Genomic DNA, 19,467 nt, shown 5'->3' with positions numbered 1-19,467 from the left:
CCCCCCCCCCCCCCAACCAACACACTTCCTCAAGTCTGAGTAGTGAGGCTCGGTTCTGCCAGAGAACAGACACATGGGCGAAAATCCCGCCCAAAGTCCCACTGCTAATACGACAGTATAATCAGCTAAGTCTATAGAATACGGAAACATGGGGGTGAGGAGGGATAGCGAAAAGTGAGGGGGAGGGAGATGGTAGACGAATAGTGGCAGAGCCTCTCTCCATCAACAACTGGCCACGAAAGCTAATAATGCGCCGAGCTTCCAAATCTCGATACCAGGGTCGCTCGTTCGGATGAGTCAACCAACTGCCGTTCGACCTCCGTAGAATCAGAAGCACTTTGGCGGCTGGTGACGCCGGGCGCTCCGTAGTTATGTGCGACGGGACAGGTTGCGTTCGCCACAACGGCAGATGTTTCACCTTGTTGTAAAAGCGCAAAGGAGGTTGCTCAGTCCGCATGCAAAATGGGTCGACTTGGCTTTTGTCTGATTTAGGAACCATGAAAGACGACAGGTAAGTCAATGTTCTCTTTTATTTCAATGTGCGCACGTGATCTGATCCTGAAATATGCTTAATAAAAGAGTTGGGCAAACTCTGCAATAGTACTTGGTATGGATGGCTGTGTATGTTGGACTGTTATAATAAGATTGTTATTCGGGTTTGCATTTGTACCAGTGAATACGTAATTGCTTTCATATATAAGTAAACATTTGTACAAAAAAAAAAAAAAAAATTCTGTCACGTGATATCATTACTGGAAATAAAGTTGACTTTGCTACCGTGGCAACGCCACTTGAGTTGCAAGGCAAGATGAAAAAAAAAATGCTTTTGATTCGGAGCCACAGATGGCAACGTGTATGCTCGCGATAAGCATAATGAGATCGCTTGTGGATTTTGTGTAGATTTATCTAACAGCAAATACACGACTGTATGATAACTGGATCACGTTGCGAGGGGATAAACTGGGGAACGGATTTCCTGTCCGTTTGTTAATAGAAGAGCGCGCCTTCACGCACGCGCGCGCGTCCAACACACCAATATGTGATTAACTTCCGTTGCTATCTCCTAACTATATCAGGACAAAAACGAGAATAAAGTATGGCACCAGACAAAGTGATTTTTGAGATCAAAAGTCAACGTTTTCATTGTATTCGGCGAGGGATCCTTGTGACCACTTTCGTTAAGGGCACCCCTGGACTAGGGGGGGGGGCTGTAATTTTAAAAAAAAAAGGACAAACACTGAATCGTCACTCATTAAAGACAGCACATATGAATAGTTTGCATAGTAACAAACTGGTTGCATACGAAAAGATTTTCGTTACGTAGAGTAGGACAAACCTTTTCCACCTCCGTCCGAGACCTGTTAATTCACTTGAATTTAAAAAAATCCCTTCTATATGTTGAGGTTCTAGAGGAGATTCGAACCCTGGTACTTGTTCATCCAAACTTGTTCATACACGTATCCTTCTTACCACTACGCCACCGAGGCGCAATGCCTGAAAACAATCTCCGATCAGTAACTCTCATTCGCAAGAATTAAATGTTCCGTCACTCGTCCCGAAATATATGTTTGAAAGGTATCCTCCGAAATATGCGCGTCGCTCTTACAACAATAGTTTATATGAAGCAAGAATCAACACAACTCGGAGTTTGCCGGTCTTTGTGAAAACATTTACACAAACTCCCATTCGCCACTGGTCAGTGAGTTTCCCCGATGTAATAACGTGTTCGTAACCCTTAAGGCATGCAGCAATAACCCCCGCTATACATTTAATTGTTTTCTCATATCAGCTGTCAAGTTGGCAAAATAACAAAACGCAATGCAACAAAAACGTAGAAATAATTCGAGGCACATTCTATTAACGAATTCAACTACTAAAGAGTAATCGTAAATAAGACGCGTCTTGATTATCCGAACACTGATTTAAGCGGAGTTCGTAAGTGTAAAGGTGTTGATCAATATTTGGTATCTTCCAACGAAACCTGTACCTGGTAAGAAACAAAGCGGATCGATCGAATGATGAGGGGGAAATTCGTAACTCGAAACCGGGCGAAAAGGTGTCGAGTACTTCTTAATCGATCACAGAGTGGCAGGTTCTTGGTAATGGTGTAAGATAATGGCCAAGAGGAATTTCTTCACCTGTTCTTTGGTGTACCATAATGGCTTCTACATGAACTTTTTGGTTGGTGCTTTCTGTCTACAGACTCGTAGTTTTGAGTTTGTCTTCATAGTTCGTCTGCTAACTGTTTTTGGTGTTCAGTTCATTAACTCTTTCGTAATGGTAATAAAAATTCGGTATTTTAGAACTTTTAGGCCTTTAAAATCCATATGAGCTGTTTTAAGTTAATATTTTCTCTTTAAGTACGTTTGTAGACAGTTCTTTTGACCAATAAGAGGTCTTTACGTTTTTTGTTTCAAGACAATTGCAAGATTGACTGAAGTAGATCATACAATGACCGAAGAGCTACATTTTATTATAATGAAATACAAGATTTTGTGAATTTCTTCCTCATCTTCAAACGTGTTGCCTTTTAAACCTATAGAATTAGCTATGTTTAAACATAGTCGTACCACTTTTCATACAAACCAACCATCGAGTTGTTTGACTTGATCATCATCAAAAAAAGAAAATAAATCTAAGTTGAAAGAACTATCTTTGACTTTGGTTTTTCTCTTCCACAAAACATACAAACCCCGGCAGAAGAACAAAAAACCTGCCTTATGCTTCAGCTGCATCGGTCCTAATTCAAACTAAACCAAATTCGTCCCTCATCCCCCCCCCCCTCCCGTAAGTCCTCCAGTATCCCATATGTTGATAGCATTTGATTTTGAACCATGAACAACGGAAAAACATAGGTGTCAAAACACCACAAGTAGATTGATTAACGTTGTCTTTCGACTTAACTCAATTACCATGACAACCCAGAAATACCCCCCCCCCACACACACACACAAAAAAAAAAAAAAAAAAAAAATAGACAATAGAAGTCTATGTTTAAAGCCTTATTTCTAACGACAAAGTATTTTGGCCATTTAGAATTTCTGAATATATTCGCTCTTCCAAACTTTTTTTGGGAACATTTGTTATAAAATCGTATACCATTGAAATCCATGCTCTGAAGCCGTGCAGCCAGGAAACTACACAAATCACTCAAACCTAAGGCAATCATCATTTGTTCATTGCAGATTTTTCTGACACACACGCATGCAAGAAAAAAAAATGGTATGCGGCAATATCACTGGCCGTTTCTAACTTAGATCGGAAACCAAAGTGAGCTCTGCATAAGGTCTTTCTATCGATATTTCCTTCCTTTTCTATTTGAGTTCAGAAAGCCTTGACGTACTTGGCCATAAAAATAGTTCCTATTCCTTTGTGTTTCTCCAACAATGTCCACTAAACAGTAGCATTTGCGCGATATTGGACTGCCAATATCGCTATTGTTACTGCTGGCTGCTGTATTGGACCTCCTACATGATATTGGATCTCACAAGGCTACAAGAGCGCTTAGGATAAAAGAAAAAAAAAATCTTTTTAAAGTTTTCTTCTCAAGAGTTGACGATGTGGAAAGAAAGGAAAGTTTTCTTGGTACCCAATTGGTGCATTTATTATTCCTATATCGAAATGAATGTCTTGGTATATCTGGGAGCTTTCAGAAAATATAAAGAATTTTTTATTTTCCTTTTTCCCCCCCTGCTACATAAGATGACGTATATCAAAGAGAGATTGACTGATTAGTTTTTGCAAAAATCCGCAACATAACAGTTACGTAACAGTGTGCTTGTCATTTGTTGCTTCATTGTTATGTAGTTTTCAACAATTAGATGCCATCTGATTGGATAATCAAAACTTTGATATTGAACAAATTTACTCATTGTAGAAATTGATTAAAAAGGAATATGATTTGTTTATTACAGAGAAGGCTTGATTATTAGAGATGAATCAGAATGAAATAGAAAAATTGTATCATTGTTAGCAAAAAAGAAAAAAAAATGGAATAAATACGTGACAAATTGTATCTAGGAGCATTGATTAAGCAATTACTTTGTCTGTAACCTATAGAAATTATGGCAAAAGAAGAGGTTGGATTAGTGGGTTAACTGAACACAAATGATAGAAGTCCTCTGGAGGAAGTAACCATGCCAACAGAATTAGCTTTTGCGGGAGGAAAAATAACGAAGTTTCAGTTGGCTACGATCCAGCAGTTGGTGGATTTGCATTGCTTTGCCTTAAACATTATCGGTAAGAAGTGTAGCGTGTGGGGTTCGTTCAAAGAATCGATCTATCACAGTACGTTTTATAGGATAGGAAGAAAAAAAAAAAAACGACTGCTACTTGATTGGTTGCATATGGTAAATTGAAAACCATTTATTACCAAATTTATTAAATTAGAGGGAGAAATTTGGCTGTATTGTACTGAAGAAATGTGTAGTGAAGCTAGATTGGTTGAAAATTCTCCCGTAGCGATCATGCCGATGACCTCCAGTCCGTAGTAACGTTATTAATACTTGACATTTCATCTTCGATGTTTTTTTTTTTTGCGGGGAAAGGAGAGTATAAACTGTATATGACGTAGTTATGCTATCCTGTCTGTGAGTATCCCGTGCTCCTACATATCACCATGTGCTTGCCACCCGCATCAAAATTCAGTATAAATATTTATCAAGTAGAAGACAGGCTGTATATCTTTTTCACCTTTACAGATAAGATAATGCGTCCGTTGTTATAGTGACTGTCTACTAGTTTCACGTTCGACTCCTTCGATACACTCGGCAAAGATCTGCATCTGCTGCCTCTTCCAGATGGAGCTAATAGTGCAAAGATTAGCCTTTGTTTAAAAGACGCGCTTGAAGCGTATGTAGGCCTAAGCTGTGTTTCTTTCAGAAGAGATTTATCACGTATATATTTTGTATCTTCTGTTTTTTTTTTCCCCCGCCAAAGCTAAAAATGTCACGACACAAACTATGCCTAATATATTTGTTTTTGACGCTAGAGCAAAGTTATCTGCTGTTTTTCTCTCTCTTTCAAGAAGAATCGCATAAAAGATTACTTCATTAGTGTCACTTTTGACTTAGAATTTCAAGCTACTATACTTTAAAATTGCTTGTTATTTCGATATTTAAGAGATAAAAATAAATAAACTAACGCACCACTTATTCGAAAAATTTAAATATTTTAAATTTAGAATTATGATTTGTTATTCGTAGATTGTTAAAGTTGTCAACATCCAAAGATGTTATTTTTCAGGCCCACTCGTGGTTAAAAATAATCTAAAACTGCTGTTTACAATTGTTTTAACACTAAATTTATGGATGGCACTAGTAGCGTTGCCATAACGACAAGTCATTGTATAAATTTTGCATTGTTTTGAGTTAAGATACTGGACAATGTTGCTACTATCATGAACATTCTAACTTGAACCAAAGAAGAAAAACGTTAATACAATAGTCGTTTATTTTTCATCACAAGGTTTTTAAGTTAATAAGATTCCGAGTGTTTAAATAATAATAAAAACTTGAATCAAACTGTATTACTTAAGGATTATCCTTTTAACGCCATTCGCTTTAATCAAACAACAAATCGATTTGATAAATTAAGAACTTTGTGGATAAAGTTTTTGTCAATCGTATTAAAAACTTAGCTTGAGAAAGAAAAAACTATGAAGTATCGAAGATGTGCTGCAAATGTCCGCAGTCCGTTTGGAGAGAGTAGGAAAGAATTATAATGGAAGTGATGAATTATTTTGAAGCAAATATAAGACGCTTAAGACACCGAAAAATAAGTAGAATTTTGTTTATTTTCCAACCCTATCTGTCAAGTGTTAAGAAAAATAAGTGGTGGTGGTAGAATTAGCTTCTTTTAATTATACTAGTGGTGGTCGGCGGTAGATGGCGTAGATGATGAATGTAGTTGGTGGAGATGGAGAGTTGTGGATTAGGTGCCCTCCCTCGATGAGTCTTTGGACTCACTGGAGGTGCTATGTAATAATAAACTATCGATTTTGATTGAATAAAATCTACTGCTGAATTCTCTAACGGTTTCAAATAAAGATTCTCGCAGAATATTACTGGTGCTGATGGTGTGAAGAGAAAAATTTAAATCCTAGCGCAGTTCTAGTAGAGCACATTCATGACTCAACATAATTTCATGAGATTTAGTTCCATATTTGCATTTCTAGATCACAGTAAAAAATAAATAAATAAAATAAGATTTTATGGATTGAATTAAGATCTTCCAAAGTATCTGCAGAGGAAATCTCAACTTGACTGTAGTCAAATGATTTAATTTCTCAGGGACCTTCAGAGGTATTGATCGAAATGGTTTTGAATAATGCGATCTGTAGAGGAGGGGAAACAACCCTTTTGGAACACTGTTCGTTATTTTTAAAGTATTATACTTTTATTATTATTAACTGAATTTAATGCTTCAAATTTGTTATGCTTTGTCTGCTTTGTTGAATACTTTTTTTCATTTTATTTTTTTGTCGAGTGAAAGTAGCGGATCGATAGAACCGGAGGTTGAATTATGCAACGAGCATTCAGTTGCCTGTTACAATTCTTGACTTGGAGTAGCTTCTGTGATTTTGTTACATCAGATGCATAAAAATTTTCTGATTAATGAACTAAAAATTCTCCACATTTGTTAGTTAATATCGTACTTTCTGATAATGAACTAAAAAATTCGCAACCGTTGTTAGCTATTATCATAAAATTTGTAACATTATTATATTAAACATTTAATGGTGTTTTACAATTTTTAAAATTATTTTAATTATTAAGTTTATAAAGTTAATTTTTAATTATAATAAAAGTTACACTATCATTTCAAAAATTACTAAATTTGTTTATGATATGCATTGAAAACAAACAAATCATATCGATGTATATTAAATATATCCTTAACATGGTGTACAAGCATAACTTTACTGTTTTTATTTATTTTTCAGAAAAGTAAGCTCAAATGCCCAAATCATGTAAAGGATGTGGAGATCTGAACAAATTCCCGTTCTGTCAGTGGTCTCGATTATTCTATTGGTACTCATTCTCATTTCTCCCGGTGATTTTCAGAGTAAGTCAATCTTTTAACTGTGCTTTTTCAATGCCGATGTTACGCGTTTAGATACGATATTTTCATACTGTTACGTAATTTGTATTATTAACGTAAGCATGATTGCGTTCATTTGAAGTGTTTAATTTTATTTGCATATGTTTCATATTTTGAATTACAGTTCTTCATAACTAAATTAATGAAGTAAACAGTAAATTAAAGTCCTATTCTGTCTCAAAGCTGAATCACGTAGGGTTTAGAAAACAAACTATGATATTATGCCTTGGTTATGAACTTTCATTTTCAGTTCAAGACAAATAGTTGCTAAAGATAGTCACTAACGCTGTGAACAACAAATCTAAGTCCCTATAAGGACTGGCTTAAAGGGGCGAAGCAAAAATGCTTTTCATCTTCCCCGTTATCTGTAGAGGACAGTGTAAGGATATGGTGTTATTGAGCTATTAAACCTCTGATCATGGATAACAGCAATAGCCGAGCCTCAGTTAGAACTTCATTGGCTACAGCATTGCCATCCATTACCCTCCAAGGCTAAAAAAAATTATAAGATTTTAATTTAAGTTATTCATTTTTAAAAATGGTGTTATTGTCAGTGAAAAGATTTTTATTTAAAATATTTATTTTATTTAAATATGCTTAATTTATTATTTTATTTATCTTTATTAATTTATTATATAAGCAATTTTGGAAATATTAAAATCATATTAGGAAATTCATAATTTTGGTCAATGTTATATATTTGGGAAATTTTTCATTATAAACAGTTTTTTAATATGATAAAAATGTTTAAACGCATATGGTTTTAAATATATCCTATTAAGTAGTTTAAATTGTGGATTTTAAGTAAATATAGTTTTATTACCAAGAGAGGGGGGGAAAATGATAAAATGTAAAAAGAGTAAAATTAGTTAATCCAAAATTGGTTTCCATTTCGTATTGAATATATTGGTAAATTATCTATAAGTTACCATGACCAAAATTGGCGCTGAACAGCGTTTGTCTAAGTTTAAAATGGTAGCATAATTCTCACACGTGCTAATTTGAAGTCTCTTGCTAAAAAAAAAAGTTCATCAAATAAATTATAAAGTATATTAAATATTATATTTTAAAAAATATTTTTAAAATTTTCAAATATATAAACTAAAAAATATATAACTTGCTCAATATATATGACTTACGATCCTCCGTAGCTCAGTCAGTATAGATGAAGCTTTTTTGGGCGGAAAGACCCGGGTTCGATTCCCGTCAGTGAAATGAGAAGCTTTGATTTGGTCACTCTTTAGGTCTCGTAGATAGTAGGATGGTTTTTTTTTTTTTTTTTTTTTTTTTTTTTTTTTTTTATACTTTGGAAACTCGGGTATTTCGTCCCCCAGAATAGGCAAACCGGACTGTGAATACACACAGAACACATCGAGAAGCATAGGGCTAACCAGCTTATTCTCGACACCGCAAGTTAAAACAGGATAGAAGAAATAAGATATGACTTTTAAAACAGATCTTAAAGCAAACAAGAAAAGTATCCGTAGATTCCGTGGACAACTGTTATTTCTCATGACACCTAAGACACGAAAGAAAAAAAAACATTAGAATGAATTTTGTTTAATTTCCAACTTTATCTGTAAAGTATCTCAAAAAATAAGGGGTGGTGATAGAATTAGATTCTTTAATTATTATTTCCGTTTAGTAAGGAGTGTTTATCAATCTTGTGATACTTTTATTGACAATCAAGATTCTTTAAGTCTGGGGATTTTAACTTTGTAATGAACTTTCACCAAATAAGTAAGACTTTTTTTTTTTTTTTTTTTTCAACAATTGCACTTTTAGCATTTTTTTTTTTCGAAAAGAAAAAAAAATTAACGAAAACATTCTGTTCATTCTTGTCACAATGTTAGTCACTCAAGACTGTGTGTGTGTGTGTGTGTGTGTGTGTGTGTGTGTGTGTCAGAGAGAGCTACATCTAGACTAAGTGGCTTGGCGTAAAGCAAAGACGATACGCAAGCTTTCTCCTTCACCTGGGACACTTAACACAGCATTTGCCCTTAGGGAAAACAGTTCAGAAAGTTTTGAACAATCACTATCAGAATTTACCCGACATGTTTACCAGACCACAGCTCCGTGCACACACTAGTTTCGAAATTATCCCAAAGTTCTCCGGTGACTAGCCACACACTCCAACGATTCCTTTTGGTCTGCGAGATCAAAGTACTCTGTGCGGCAAACCATTGCTTTCTCTGTGCTTAGGATAAACTTTTAGCCAAAACTTGCAAAAAATAAATAAATAAGAAGAAAGATAAATGTCACAACGATAAGTTGTATTTCTAGCAGTGTCCGTGTCGCCAACTTATTTACTTTCTTTCGTCTTCAAAGTCTGTTAAAGATAAAATCTTGTCAGTTGGTGTGTGTGTCTTAAAGATGGACTGGTTTAAAGCGCAGAGCTCTGCGTATTGATGATGTGACTTTTTCTCGTTTTTACTTAAGAATCTGTCAAAGACAGCCGATGCGGCGCCTACAGATGTCGAAAACATTCTACGTTGCTTACTTGTGTGTGTGTGTGTGTGTGTGTGTGTGTGTTATAAGCGGATTTCATTTTAATAGTGCTAGGATTTGAACTGTAGGTGAACTGTTATTTATCGTTGGCTAAGAACAACTTAAACACTAAGTCACTGATCAAAGCTTATATGTGGTGATGGTGGAGGGGGTGTCAGGATTTTTCCCTCTACGAAACTGGAGTTTTTCATCCCGGCAAAACCAGCCAAAGAATACGTGTATTTTAAAAAAGTTTTTTTAAACTGCATTCGCTAACCTACCTAGTTGCGACGGGAAAACCCTCCACCCCCATTACAAGAACTCTTAACTCACCTTCACTTGAAAAGTAGGTCCTTTGTATCCTAAAACGGGATTTGAACTCCACTTTTTCTATGATTGAGGATATCTTTGAAAACCGCGGAGCTAGAGTATTAGCATTTCGGTAGCTGATGCTACTATGAGAAAATATCCATTGTCTTTCCTCTGCATCTTCACCTGATTGTTCTGAAGCCACGCGACTCCAAAAAATGTAAAAAGAAAAAAAAGGTAGAAATGTCTACTAATAGCTATTTTTAAAATGTATTTTTTCAAATTTGAAAAATTTTAGTAATTTTTAATATAACTGTTAGTTCTGAAGTTTTTTTTAAATTTCTCTAGTTAATCAACTTCCTGAAGACGCTATTAGTAATCGTTTCTATTAAATATGTGACTGAAAAATACCTCCTATTATTTTATAGTTTTTATCACTCCATTATTTTATCTTTTATTGTTTAAAGTGATTGTTATTATCTTGTTCATTGTTAGGACACTTTATATTGTTGCTATGAAACAAAGTTTTTCATTTTATGTTTTAACAGTCTAAACTTCTCCAAAAATACTTTAATTATTATTTGAATTTCAGCCATTCCGTTTCATTACACATGTAACTATTTCAACCATTACTTTTTTTTATGTTTATATACCATTGAAGAAATAGTTTCCGCTTTAATACTTTTCCGATATTAAGAATATAATTTCTTATTTTATGTTGCACTTTTATGACTACTTCTGTGAGATTTATGACGAGTTAAAATTGTCTGCCAAACAGTTACGACTGCTGTACTCAAAATAACTGATTTCATTGTAAATATCGCTTGGTAGAATTGGCTCCGTTCACTAAATCTATAAGTGAATGATCAAATCTCCTACAATGGAAGTTTTACTGCATTTCGTGTAGGATATTTGAACAAAAACGTGGTCATAAAATGTATCTGAGTACATACGCAATTACCGTATGAAATAAAAAGCAATAACGTTTGAATATATGGATCAAAAAAATCGAAAAGAGGAGAACCATTAGTATGATAATGAGCTCTACCTGTTCTTTACATTCTGCAAGATGAGATCTTTGGATATTATTCTGGAGATCCATCTACTCTAGGGAATCATTTCGAAATGCCACACTTTAGACGTTCGGGGGCCTTTTTCTTTATCCTTTAAAGATATGCTAAAGAGCAATGAACTATTTATGGCTAGTTACCAAAAATGTTTGGATCCATAATGGTTCGCCTCTCTTCAAACCTATTTAATGGGGCTATAAAACTATGTGACGTCAAAAGTTCTGTCGATCAGCGAATTAAGGTTCGTATTTGCTTATCGCCAGCGCGTGCAGTCACACAACTATGATCGAAATTCCTTTAAAAAAAAAGAAACGAGTAAAGATGTTGCGTAGGTCTGCGGGTTGTTTGTTACGGGAGAGAACTTCGATAATGAAACAGGAAGTCAAGAGGGGTCCCTTTTTTTGTTGTTTATTGCTAAAGGGAATATTGAATTTTTTTTTAACTTTATCGATTAAGAAACCAAATCGTATTTTGCTATTTTTTTCTTTTAGGACCGCAAATTTATTTTCTTCTGTTCATGTTTTTGCAAATCTACAAGACAGAAATATAATAGAAAGTTGTAAGATTTAACCAACATAGCATTCAGATGAACTGTGTATGTGAATTACGTTTGTTTGCGTGATTTTCATACCTGACCCCCCCCCCCCGATATAATTTACCGTCCTCACTTCTATCGTTTATTCTTTTATACACTTCTCGCTGAATAATACATTCCATTTTGTTTTTCTATTTGCAGCACCATTTTGCCCCAAACGGTCCCTTTTGACATAAATAATTTCTTTTGATTTGTTTCTAGCACTTTTATTTTTTAATTATTTTGCCAACATCGTTTCTGCTGTAAACTTCATGGAATACCTCAGTGTAACAAACTAATGAGATCCGAAAAAGAAAAAAAAAAGTTGATGAGATAGAAAGGGAGAGTGAAAGAATTAACTTTGAAATTAAATTGAAACTGAAGAATTTAAGCAACACAATGATTGTACTCCGAAAACATTGTACACATCTGGCATATTGCCAACGAAAATACTTAAAAAGACTGAATTAAAAAAAAAAAACGTTAATAATAGTGGGAGAGGTCACATTTAGTCGAACTGGACAAACAGTCTGGATTAACCATTTTACTCGGGGGGGGGGACCCAGATCGAGAAATGGGCTGAACTTGTTGGTTCATACTACTAATGACAATATATGAACCTTGCTTGACTACCACCAAGCAGTTTGAAATCAGTTCTGTGAGCTGTAATCGTTAGGCGCTTCAAAACGACTACTTGGGTAGATGGTGTTAATGACCACCTACGTTTCCCCTGCTCCCAAGGATAACATTCCAATGATCTAAGCCTGCTTGGCAATGTAAATGGCATCCCATCCAGATATTTATGACAGTTCCAAATAGGAAATGTTATATTTAGTGCAATGGATGAACCTCCGTAGCTCAGTTGGTTACTACGGAATGCTTTGGTCGGAAAGATCAGAATTCAAATTCCATCTGTATGCGGGAGGAAACCATTAAAAGGCTTTTCAAATGTAAATCCCTAATATAGGTGAGTTAACCCGGTTAATCCATACGGAAGTGGATTTTTATCCTGGAAAATTTTCATCACTCAAAACAGACAAGCCGATCCCGTGAGCTCACATTCTACAGCCTTAGGATGCTATTGAACAAGGAAGTAAACGTGGAAACCACCTTCTTGTATAATAATTCCCCAGTAAAGTGGCATTGTTATCTCACCAACCATTGTGTTAACAGTACAGATTGAGAATCTATGCAAGTTACTTCAAGCTTAATACATAGTGGTTGTTTATCACATTTGTCTAACAAAATAAATTATCAGGAACATCGAATTATTATCGATGCTAATTTGGATCAAGAATTCCCGCAGACCTATCATGTGGAAACACATGACGTTTTCCTTATATACGTATAAGGCAATACAAGCAACTAACCATACTTCAATTTGTGGATAGCGCCAAATATCTTTTATTTAAAAATATAAACAAATAAAATTCTCTTCAAGGATTTTAATTCCCCAAAGAAAACAGGCGGCTATTAGTCCTAACGTTTGGAAATAGGTTAGATCTTCCACCTACTGATTTATGAAGTTAAAAGAATAAACAATTTCGACTATCTCCAGTCGTTAATTCTAACTAGAATTATTTACTGGGATCGGCTGGAAAAGCCTTAAAAAAAAAAAAAAAAAAAAAAAACCTTCTATTTCAGTGTGTTTATTTCTTCTTTTAATCTGGTCACGGAAGTTAATGTACGGGCGTCGCACCTGTTTCTTTTTAAATAGTGTTTTTTTTTTTTTTTTTTTTTTTTTTAATTATTTGTTCAGATTATTATAATCTATAACAATGCCACAGTAGTAAATTTTATTAGATATTATGCCTAACTAGCAATTTATTATATTCGTAAATAAGTGGATTAGCACTTTTTTTGGTTTCAGCAACCAGCCGGATCGGAATTACAAACTCTTCGCTACTCATTCATCTAGCCAATCACAATAAATTTATTTAAAACTGATTGTTAGCTCATTAATGACCTCACTATTACGTAATAATTATTCATTATCGCAACAGCAAACTTTCAATTACTATAGTAGCGGGAGGATTTTACGCAATGTCATTAAGTTGCAAGTTTTGGTTCTATTGGTAGTTCTTCACTTCGGAACACGCTATAGTAATGCAGTTTTAAATAATATACGAGAGGCGTCCATTCCGTTTTTAAACATCTTCACTGCAGCGCTACGATCGCAATGGTGCGCATGCGTGCTAAGTTTGATTCCTTAGCAAGGCGTTGGTGCCGTTTTCAGACATTCTCGCAGTGCGTACACTTCTTGGCGTGTGTTTATATTGTCGAAGAAAATCGAATCGCCCGCCGCATGTGAAATTAGGTCAGTTATCCGTTCCTTTTTAATGAACGAAGGACAAGCGTGCACGATGTTTGAACAGGTGAAAGTCACCAAGCAACTTTCACCTGTTCAAACATCAGAAATCTTTCCTTGGTGGCCGATGTTTCAAAACAACGACGAAGTCAAAGAAGCAGTCAATACGTGGTTTGCGTCACAGGCGTTAACCTTCTACGACGAAGGTATACAACTCTTGGTGCCCCGTTATGATAAGTGCCTGAACAATGGCGGAAATTATGTAGAAAAGTAGTGAAAGAAGTCTACTTTAATTTCCAATAAAGTTTTTTTTTATAAGTATATTTTTGTTTCTCTGACAGCCCATCGGAACTTACTTTCTTGACGTCCCTCGTATATATGGAGTAAGTTAGACTCGTGTGATGAATATTTGGAAAGTAGTAGTATTGCACTCATTACTGAATACCCCTCGTCTATTTCGTTCTTGACGACGAAATAAACATGTCACATAAGCAGAATCTATTGTTGCCATCAGAACGACAACAATAGATTCTGTTCTCAAAAAACTCGTCCAGTTTTGACGAAAATTGAAATGATTTGAAACAAAAAAAAACGTGTATCACAACCACCAAGTCGGGGTAACTTGTAAATCGACGATAACAGTAGTGCGCGCGCACACACATACACACTGCTCATCCTACCTAATAGCAAAGGATGAGCAGTGTCTTAATGGCCTTTAGATTAAAAAAGAAAAAAAAATCAAATTTCCAAAAAGCGAAAGAGTATGTAAATTCATAATTTCGATCATGGTACGACCTTTTCGTGAACTTGTAATCAAAATGTTTAATAGGCGAGGGTTTTGCAAAGAAGAAGAAACACACTGAGATAGTGCAAGTGAACCAACAAAAAAAAAAAAAAAAGTATGTGGCCAAATATACGAATCAAGCTCTCCATGTGTGTGATGCAATATAATATGCTGTTGTGTGCCCAGGTTTCGCACAATTCAGCTGCGCTAAACATAGCGAGTAGAATTTTCTTGCCTTTAAAATGGCATCGTTGTTTGGCTCGGCACTACGGAGTAGCACGAGAGGCCAATTTATCGTCATGCACATCGATCGGGACGATATATTTAACTGTTCGTGAACGCCTTTTATGCTCCATACCTTGGGGACGGTATGTATCGAGGACATGGAAATTGGACTCACTTAGCGCGATATTTCCGAGGTTTGGGAGAGATGTTTTATCTCTTTTTCCAGGTACACATATTTTGATGAGAAAAGAAATTTGCGAATCTGATCTATTCCGTCGGGACTTTCGTGTAACGCACGGCGGAATGCTTACATTTCAGATAGATGTCACTGCTTATTGTCGTTCTTCGAAAGAGAGAAAGGGGGAGGGATGGGGAATATCTCGCCGTGAGGCGGTGTGCGCGTACGCTCGTAGTTTTCTCGTGGGTTCTGGAATACATTGCCTTGCCGTATTTTATCTCCTCCGGATGTGTCGGTTATTAGTAGATAAATGATCATTGGAGGACGGTTTAGCCGTGCTTTATGTGAAATCGGAGAAAAAATACGGGATGCATTCACTCGCCAGCATACGTAACCACGCTCTACTCTGCCAGGATTTTTGTACGCTTTTATATTTATAACTCCCATTCAGAAGGTTCATTGACTACGAAATGCATCGATCTACAATATGCTTTAGGCTTAGTAATACTGTTCTTCAAATACCGTAGTTTAAATTTCGTAAGAATATTAATGAAGTGGGGAGCCATCCAGCGGCTGAAATATCAAAAAATCTCTACCAAACAATTAATTCTATAGAAATTCTTTTAATCTTTAAATGATAAATAAAAATAAATATTTTATTTAAGAAATGTTTATGCTTTTTAAACAAAACTTTAAATATTCCGCAAACACCAATTTATTTTTATTTGTTTGATTATCCTTCAGATTTTCAAAGTACAATTCGAATTAAAAACACTGGGGTTTAGGGAGGCTACGAAGAGCCTAAAAAAGTCCTTTTTAGGACTTCCAGGGTAATGGCAATGCGGTAGCCAATGAAGTTTTAACTGAGGCTCGGCTATTGCCGTTACCCAGCTATGACTAGAGCTTTTTAGCTCAATAACACTCTATCCACACAGATTATCTTCATTCAGATGACGGGATAAAGAGTCAAGGACTCAGTCCATCGCCCAGTTCTTTTAAGAACTACAATTCGAATTGCCCCGTGTGGTGACCGGGATAAGAATAGCTCCACAAGAAGCCCATCCATCTCTGGGTACCTATTTTAGTGGCCTCTTACGACATGCATGGGCATCAGTGGAGCTATTGCGTGGGCTTCAGTGGATCAATGCAGAAGCCAATGAAGTTTTAACTGAGGCTCGGGTATTGCTGTTACCCTCCTGCCATGATCAGAGCTTATAGCTATGTATTACTCCATCCACACATTTTCTTCTATAGATAACGGGGAATATGAAAAGCATTCTTGCTTCACCGATCTAGCCAAAAAATACAGCTTGAATTATTTCCATAGTCTGTTTTCTATTTTTTTTACTATTTGATACGTTTGTAAATTTCTTTGGATTTAAAAATTAGCTAAGAATAGGAATTTTTGTTCTGTTCTGTCCGTAGATCCTTTCGTGTAAATCATTTGATTAAAAAAAAAAAAAAAGATTTTATTCAATTTTGAAAAAAGAAAAAAAAAGTAACTACATTATTACATATGCATATTAAAATGGAAGCTAAGTAGCAATATTTATATACACAATAATCCTTGCAAGTATTATTAATATGCAATCGACTCCCCAAATGAATAATTTATGCAATTCTCTTCAACAAATTTCTATAGAATAACAAATAATTCTCAGATCAGATTCTTGTATTTGAGTTGACTGCATTTGTGATTTAGGAACTATTATATTTTAATGTTTTATTTATATACTAAAGAAAACATCTTGTTTAATATTAACATGTTCGTATTCGCTTTTTAGGAATAATAGTAGCGTATAATTGTCTAAAACTCAATATTTTCAATCAATACGGTGTATATGGTAGATTTCCTTACTAAATCTCTCTCTACCGCTCTTTTCTTTCTTTTACTTTTGTTTTCTACTGAAGGGAATGCGACAGAAGTGTGGAAGAAGTAATTACATGCACATAGTATCGAACAAAGGGGAAGTAGTCTAGATTAAATCACATCCTGCTGCTTCAGTACACGTCACAGACTTTGCTGCACTAATACGTGTTAGTATCGAAGTGTCACGTCCTTCTAGTCCTTCCCATGTTTCCAGTATAGTGTTGCTGAATGAACGCATTACGACCGGCCTTAGTGTCTTTAAGGGAAAAAGGGCAGGTGCTTGGTTTGGGCAAGGCAGAGAATACAATGTTTCCTCACGCGTTAAAGGGGATTGGGGTTCTTTAATCACCTCATTAGGGTCCAGTGGAGAAAGGACTTAGTGAACAGAGCGTGATAATGGTTGGTTCCTTTTCTGTACGACACAAAACTTTGTGCATTACTGCGAGGGGGGGGGAGTGAAGATCAAAGGTCCCTCGAGGCATTCTTCTAAAGATGGACAAATGATCAAACAAATCCCGTATTCCTTTCACAGTCGGTTTCTTTTATTTCGATGGGTGCATAAGAGCGAATGTAATGTGCACAAGAGCACCAGATGCCAACATTGTTCAAGTGTTATGTGATTGTTATAAATCAGTAGCACTGATTGGTTTAATGTTCTGTGGAAGGTTGCTTGTAGGAATGAATCCATCATGATATGTGTTCTACTCCTGATTTTATGCGTCGTGTATTTTTTTTTTTTTCCTCTTCCTGCGCTGATTGCTTATAAATACGTATTCCATGCTAACATCAAGTTTGGCATCTCCACAAATAACTGAACGGTCAAGACTTCCTTTTGTTCGCAGCTGAAATAAAGTACTGTATATAATATAAAGTATTGCATTGGTTGAAATGAACTACCGATATTGACGAACGGTAGAGCTGGCTTCCTACCACCGATCTCGACCGATCATTATTTTTTAAAAAAAAGTAAATATAGTATAAGCATTTAAATACTAGTGAACTCAAAATTTAAAGAAACAAAAAAACAGCTTTTTAATAAATAAAAAAAATATAGAGAATGTATAATTATATATTTCATGGTACATTTTATTTAAAACGGATTCTTTCGAAGAAGAATTCATATACGAGTATATTACATATGTCAGACAATATATCAACGGGATTATGTTTATTTGCTTATGCACGCGATCATTAATCGCGTTTTTTTTTATTATTTTTTTAGTTTAATTATATTCGAGTTTTCTGATGTTTTGGCGACATCAGTGCGTCAGACACATCATATTGTTTTTATTGAGATAAATATTTCCAATTACATTCATTTTCCAATTTTAGTTTAGAAATGTATAAGAGTAACATACATACTCGGCGAAATAATTCAACAGAAAAAAAAATAGCTTTAATGGTAAGACTGATAAGCACATAACAAAACCAATAAACATATACGTAGTTTCTCCCCCCATCCGCAGTCAACCCCAGTCCGAATTATTAAATGGAAAATTCCAGAAATAATTTTTAATTACATCGGCATAGTGGATATTAGATCCAACATTATTTCAAAGCCCAATGTTTGTAGAAACTATGAAAGTTTCGTAAGTTGACCTGACAGTTTACGAGAATACAATCATCAGCATCCCCGAGTTGCCTTAAGTCAACTCGTGGTTAAGTTAGCTACTTAAGTCAAGTAAGTAGTGCAACTGGGGCATGCCGAGGATTGTATTCTCGTAAGCTCTCAGGTCAATTTACGAAACTTTCATAGTTTTTACAAACATTCGGCTTTGAAATAATGTTGGATCTAATACCCACTTTGCCGATGTAATTTTACATCGCCGAAATGAAGCCGTATGGCTCTTTCTTTTAGTAATAGACAGTTCGGCTGATCCCAGAGGTGGTCTAACACCAGGGCAACACGTTGAAAGGTGGAGAAAGCTACACGTACCTTGCAGCCTTTTGGAAATCAGGAATATGTCTGGAATTGCGCGCCGTTCTGAGTAGTTCTTGGTTATCAGTCAGATCGACTGTCGCGGTATTGCAGCTTGTGTTGACGGAGGAACCTTTATCTGGTCTCTTTAGATTAAAGGTGAGTTAGCCGGGCTCATACGGAGGTAGAGGGATTTTTCGTCCCTCATAACAGACAAACCGGTCTCGTGAACACACGTTGCTACAGTAAAAAAAAATACGTACTTAATCTCTCATTAGGAGGGCTCAACCAGTCCTAAGGGACGGTCGAGGATTGGGGGAAATCCCACACGAATAAAATAAAAGTGCTTGTATTCAAGTAACCCTTATTTTATTTAATAGTGGTCTCAAAGTAAAAGATTAATGATGCTGGCAATTCGGATATGCCAAAGAGAAGCCTTAAAAAAACGTATGCTGAGGTTGTTAGATTCCATTCATATTCAGATAACTTTTATTACAGTATGTTGTTACAATTATTCTATTTTATTATTATTACCTGTTGTTAATCTCTTACTGTGTCTAATTTATAAATTTAAATTTTATCAAAAGGTATGTATGTATCTATGGGGAAATACGTAGTATATATAGGGTTCGTTACTATACGC

At 35.5% G+C, this 19,467-nt stretch overlaps 1 protein-coding gene across 1 annotated transcript in view; it reads left to right on the top strand.

Annotated features, from left to right (window-relative positions):
• The first annotated feature begins 362 nt into the window (after positions 1-362).
• LOC150106444 (fibroblast growth factor receptor-like 1) overlaps positions 363-19,467 on the top strand; it is a 43,373-nt gene continuing 24,268 nt past the window's right edge. The window contains exons 1-2 of the mRNA XM_090392446.1: positions 363-511; positions 6,944-7,065. Of these exons, the coding sequence (XP_090248572.1) occupies positions 6,978-7,065 (88 nt within the window). The 5' untranslated portion in view covers positions 363-511; positions 6,944-6,977. The remainder of the gene's footprint in view (positions 512-6,943; positions 7,066-19,467) is intronic.

This window comes from Typopeltis vanoorti, chromosome 5 (assembly GCF_054136105.1).
Source record: "Typopeltis vanoorti isolate ZY-2024b chromosome 5, IOZ_Tvanoo_1.0, whole genome shotgun sequence".
NCBI classification, from domain to species: Eukaryota; Metazoa; Arthropoda; class Arachnida; order Uropygi; family Thelyphonidae; genus Typopeltis; species Typopeltis vanoorti.
This window is presented reverse-complemented; position numbering and strand designations above follow the sequence as displayed.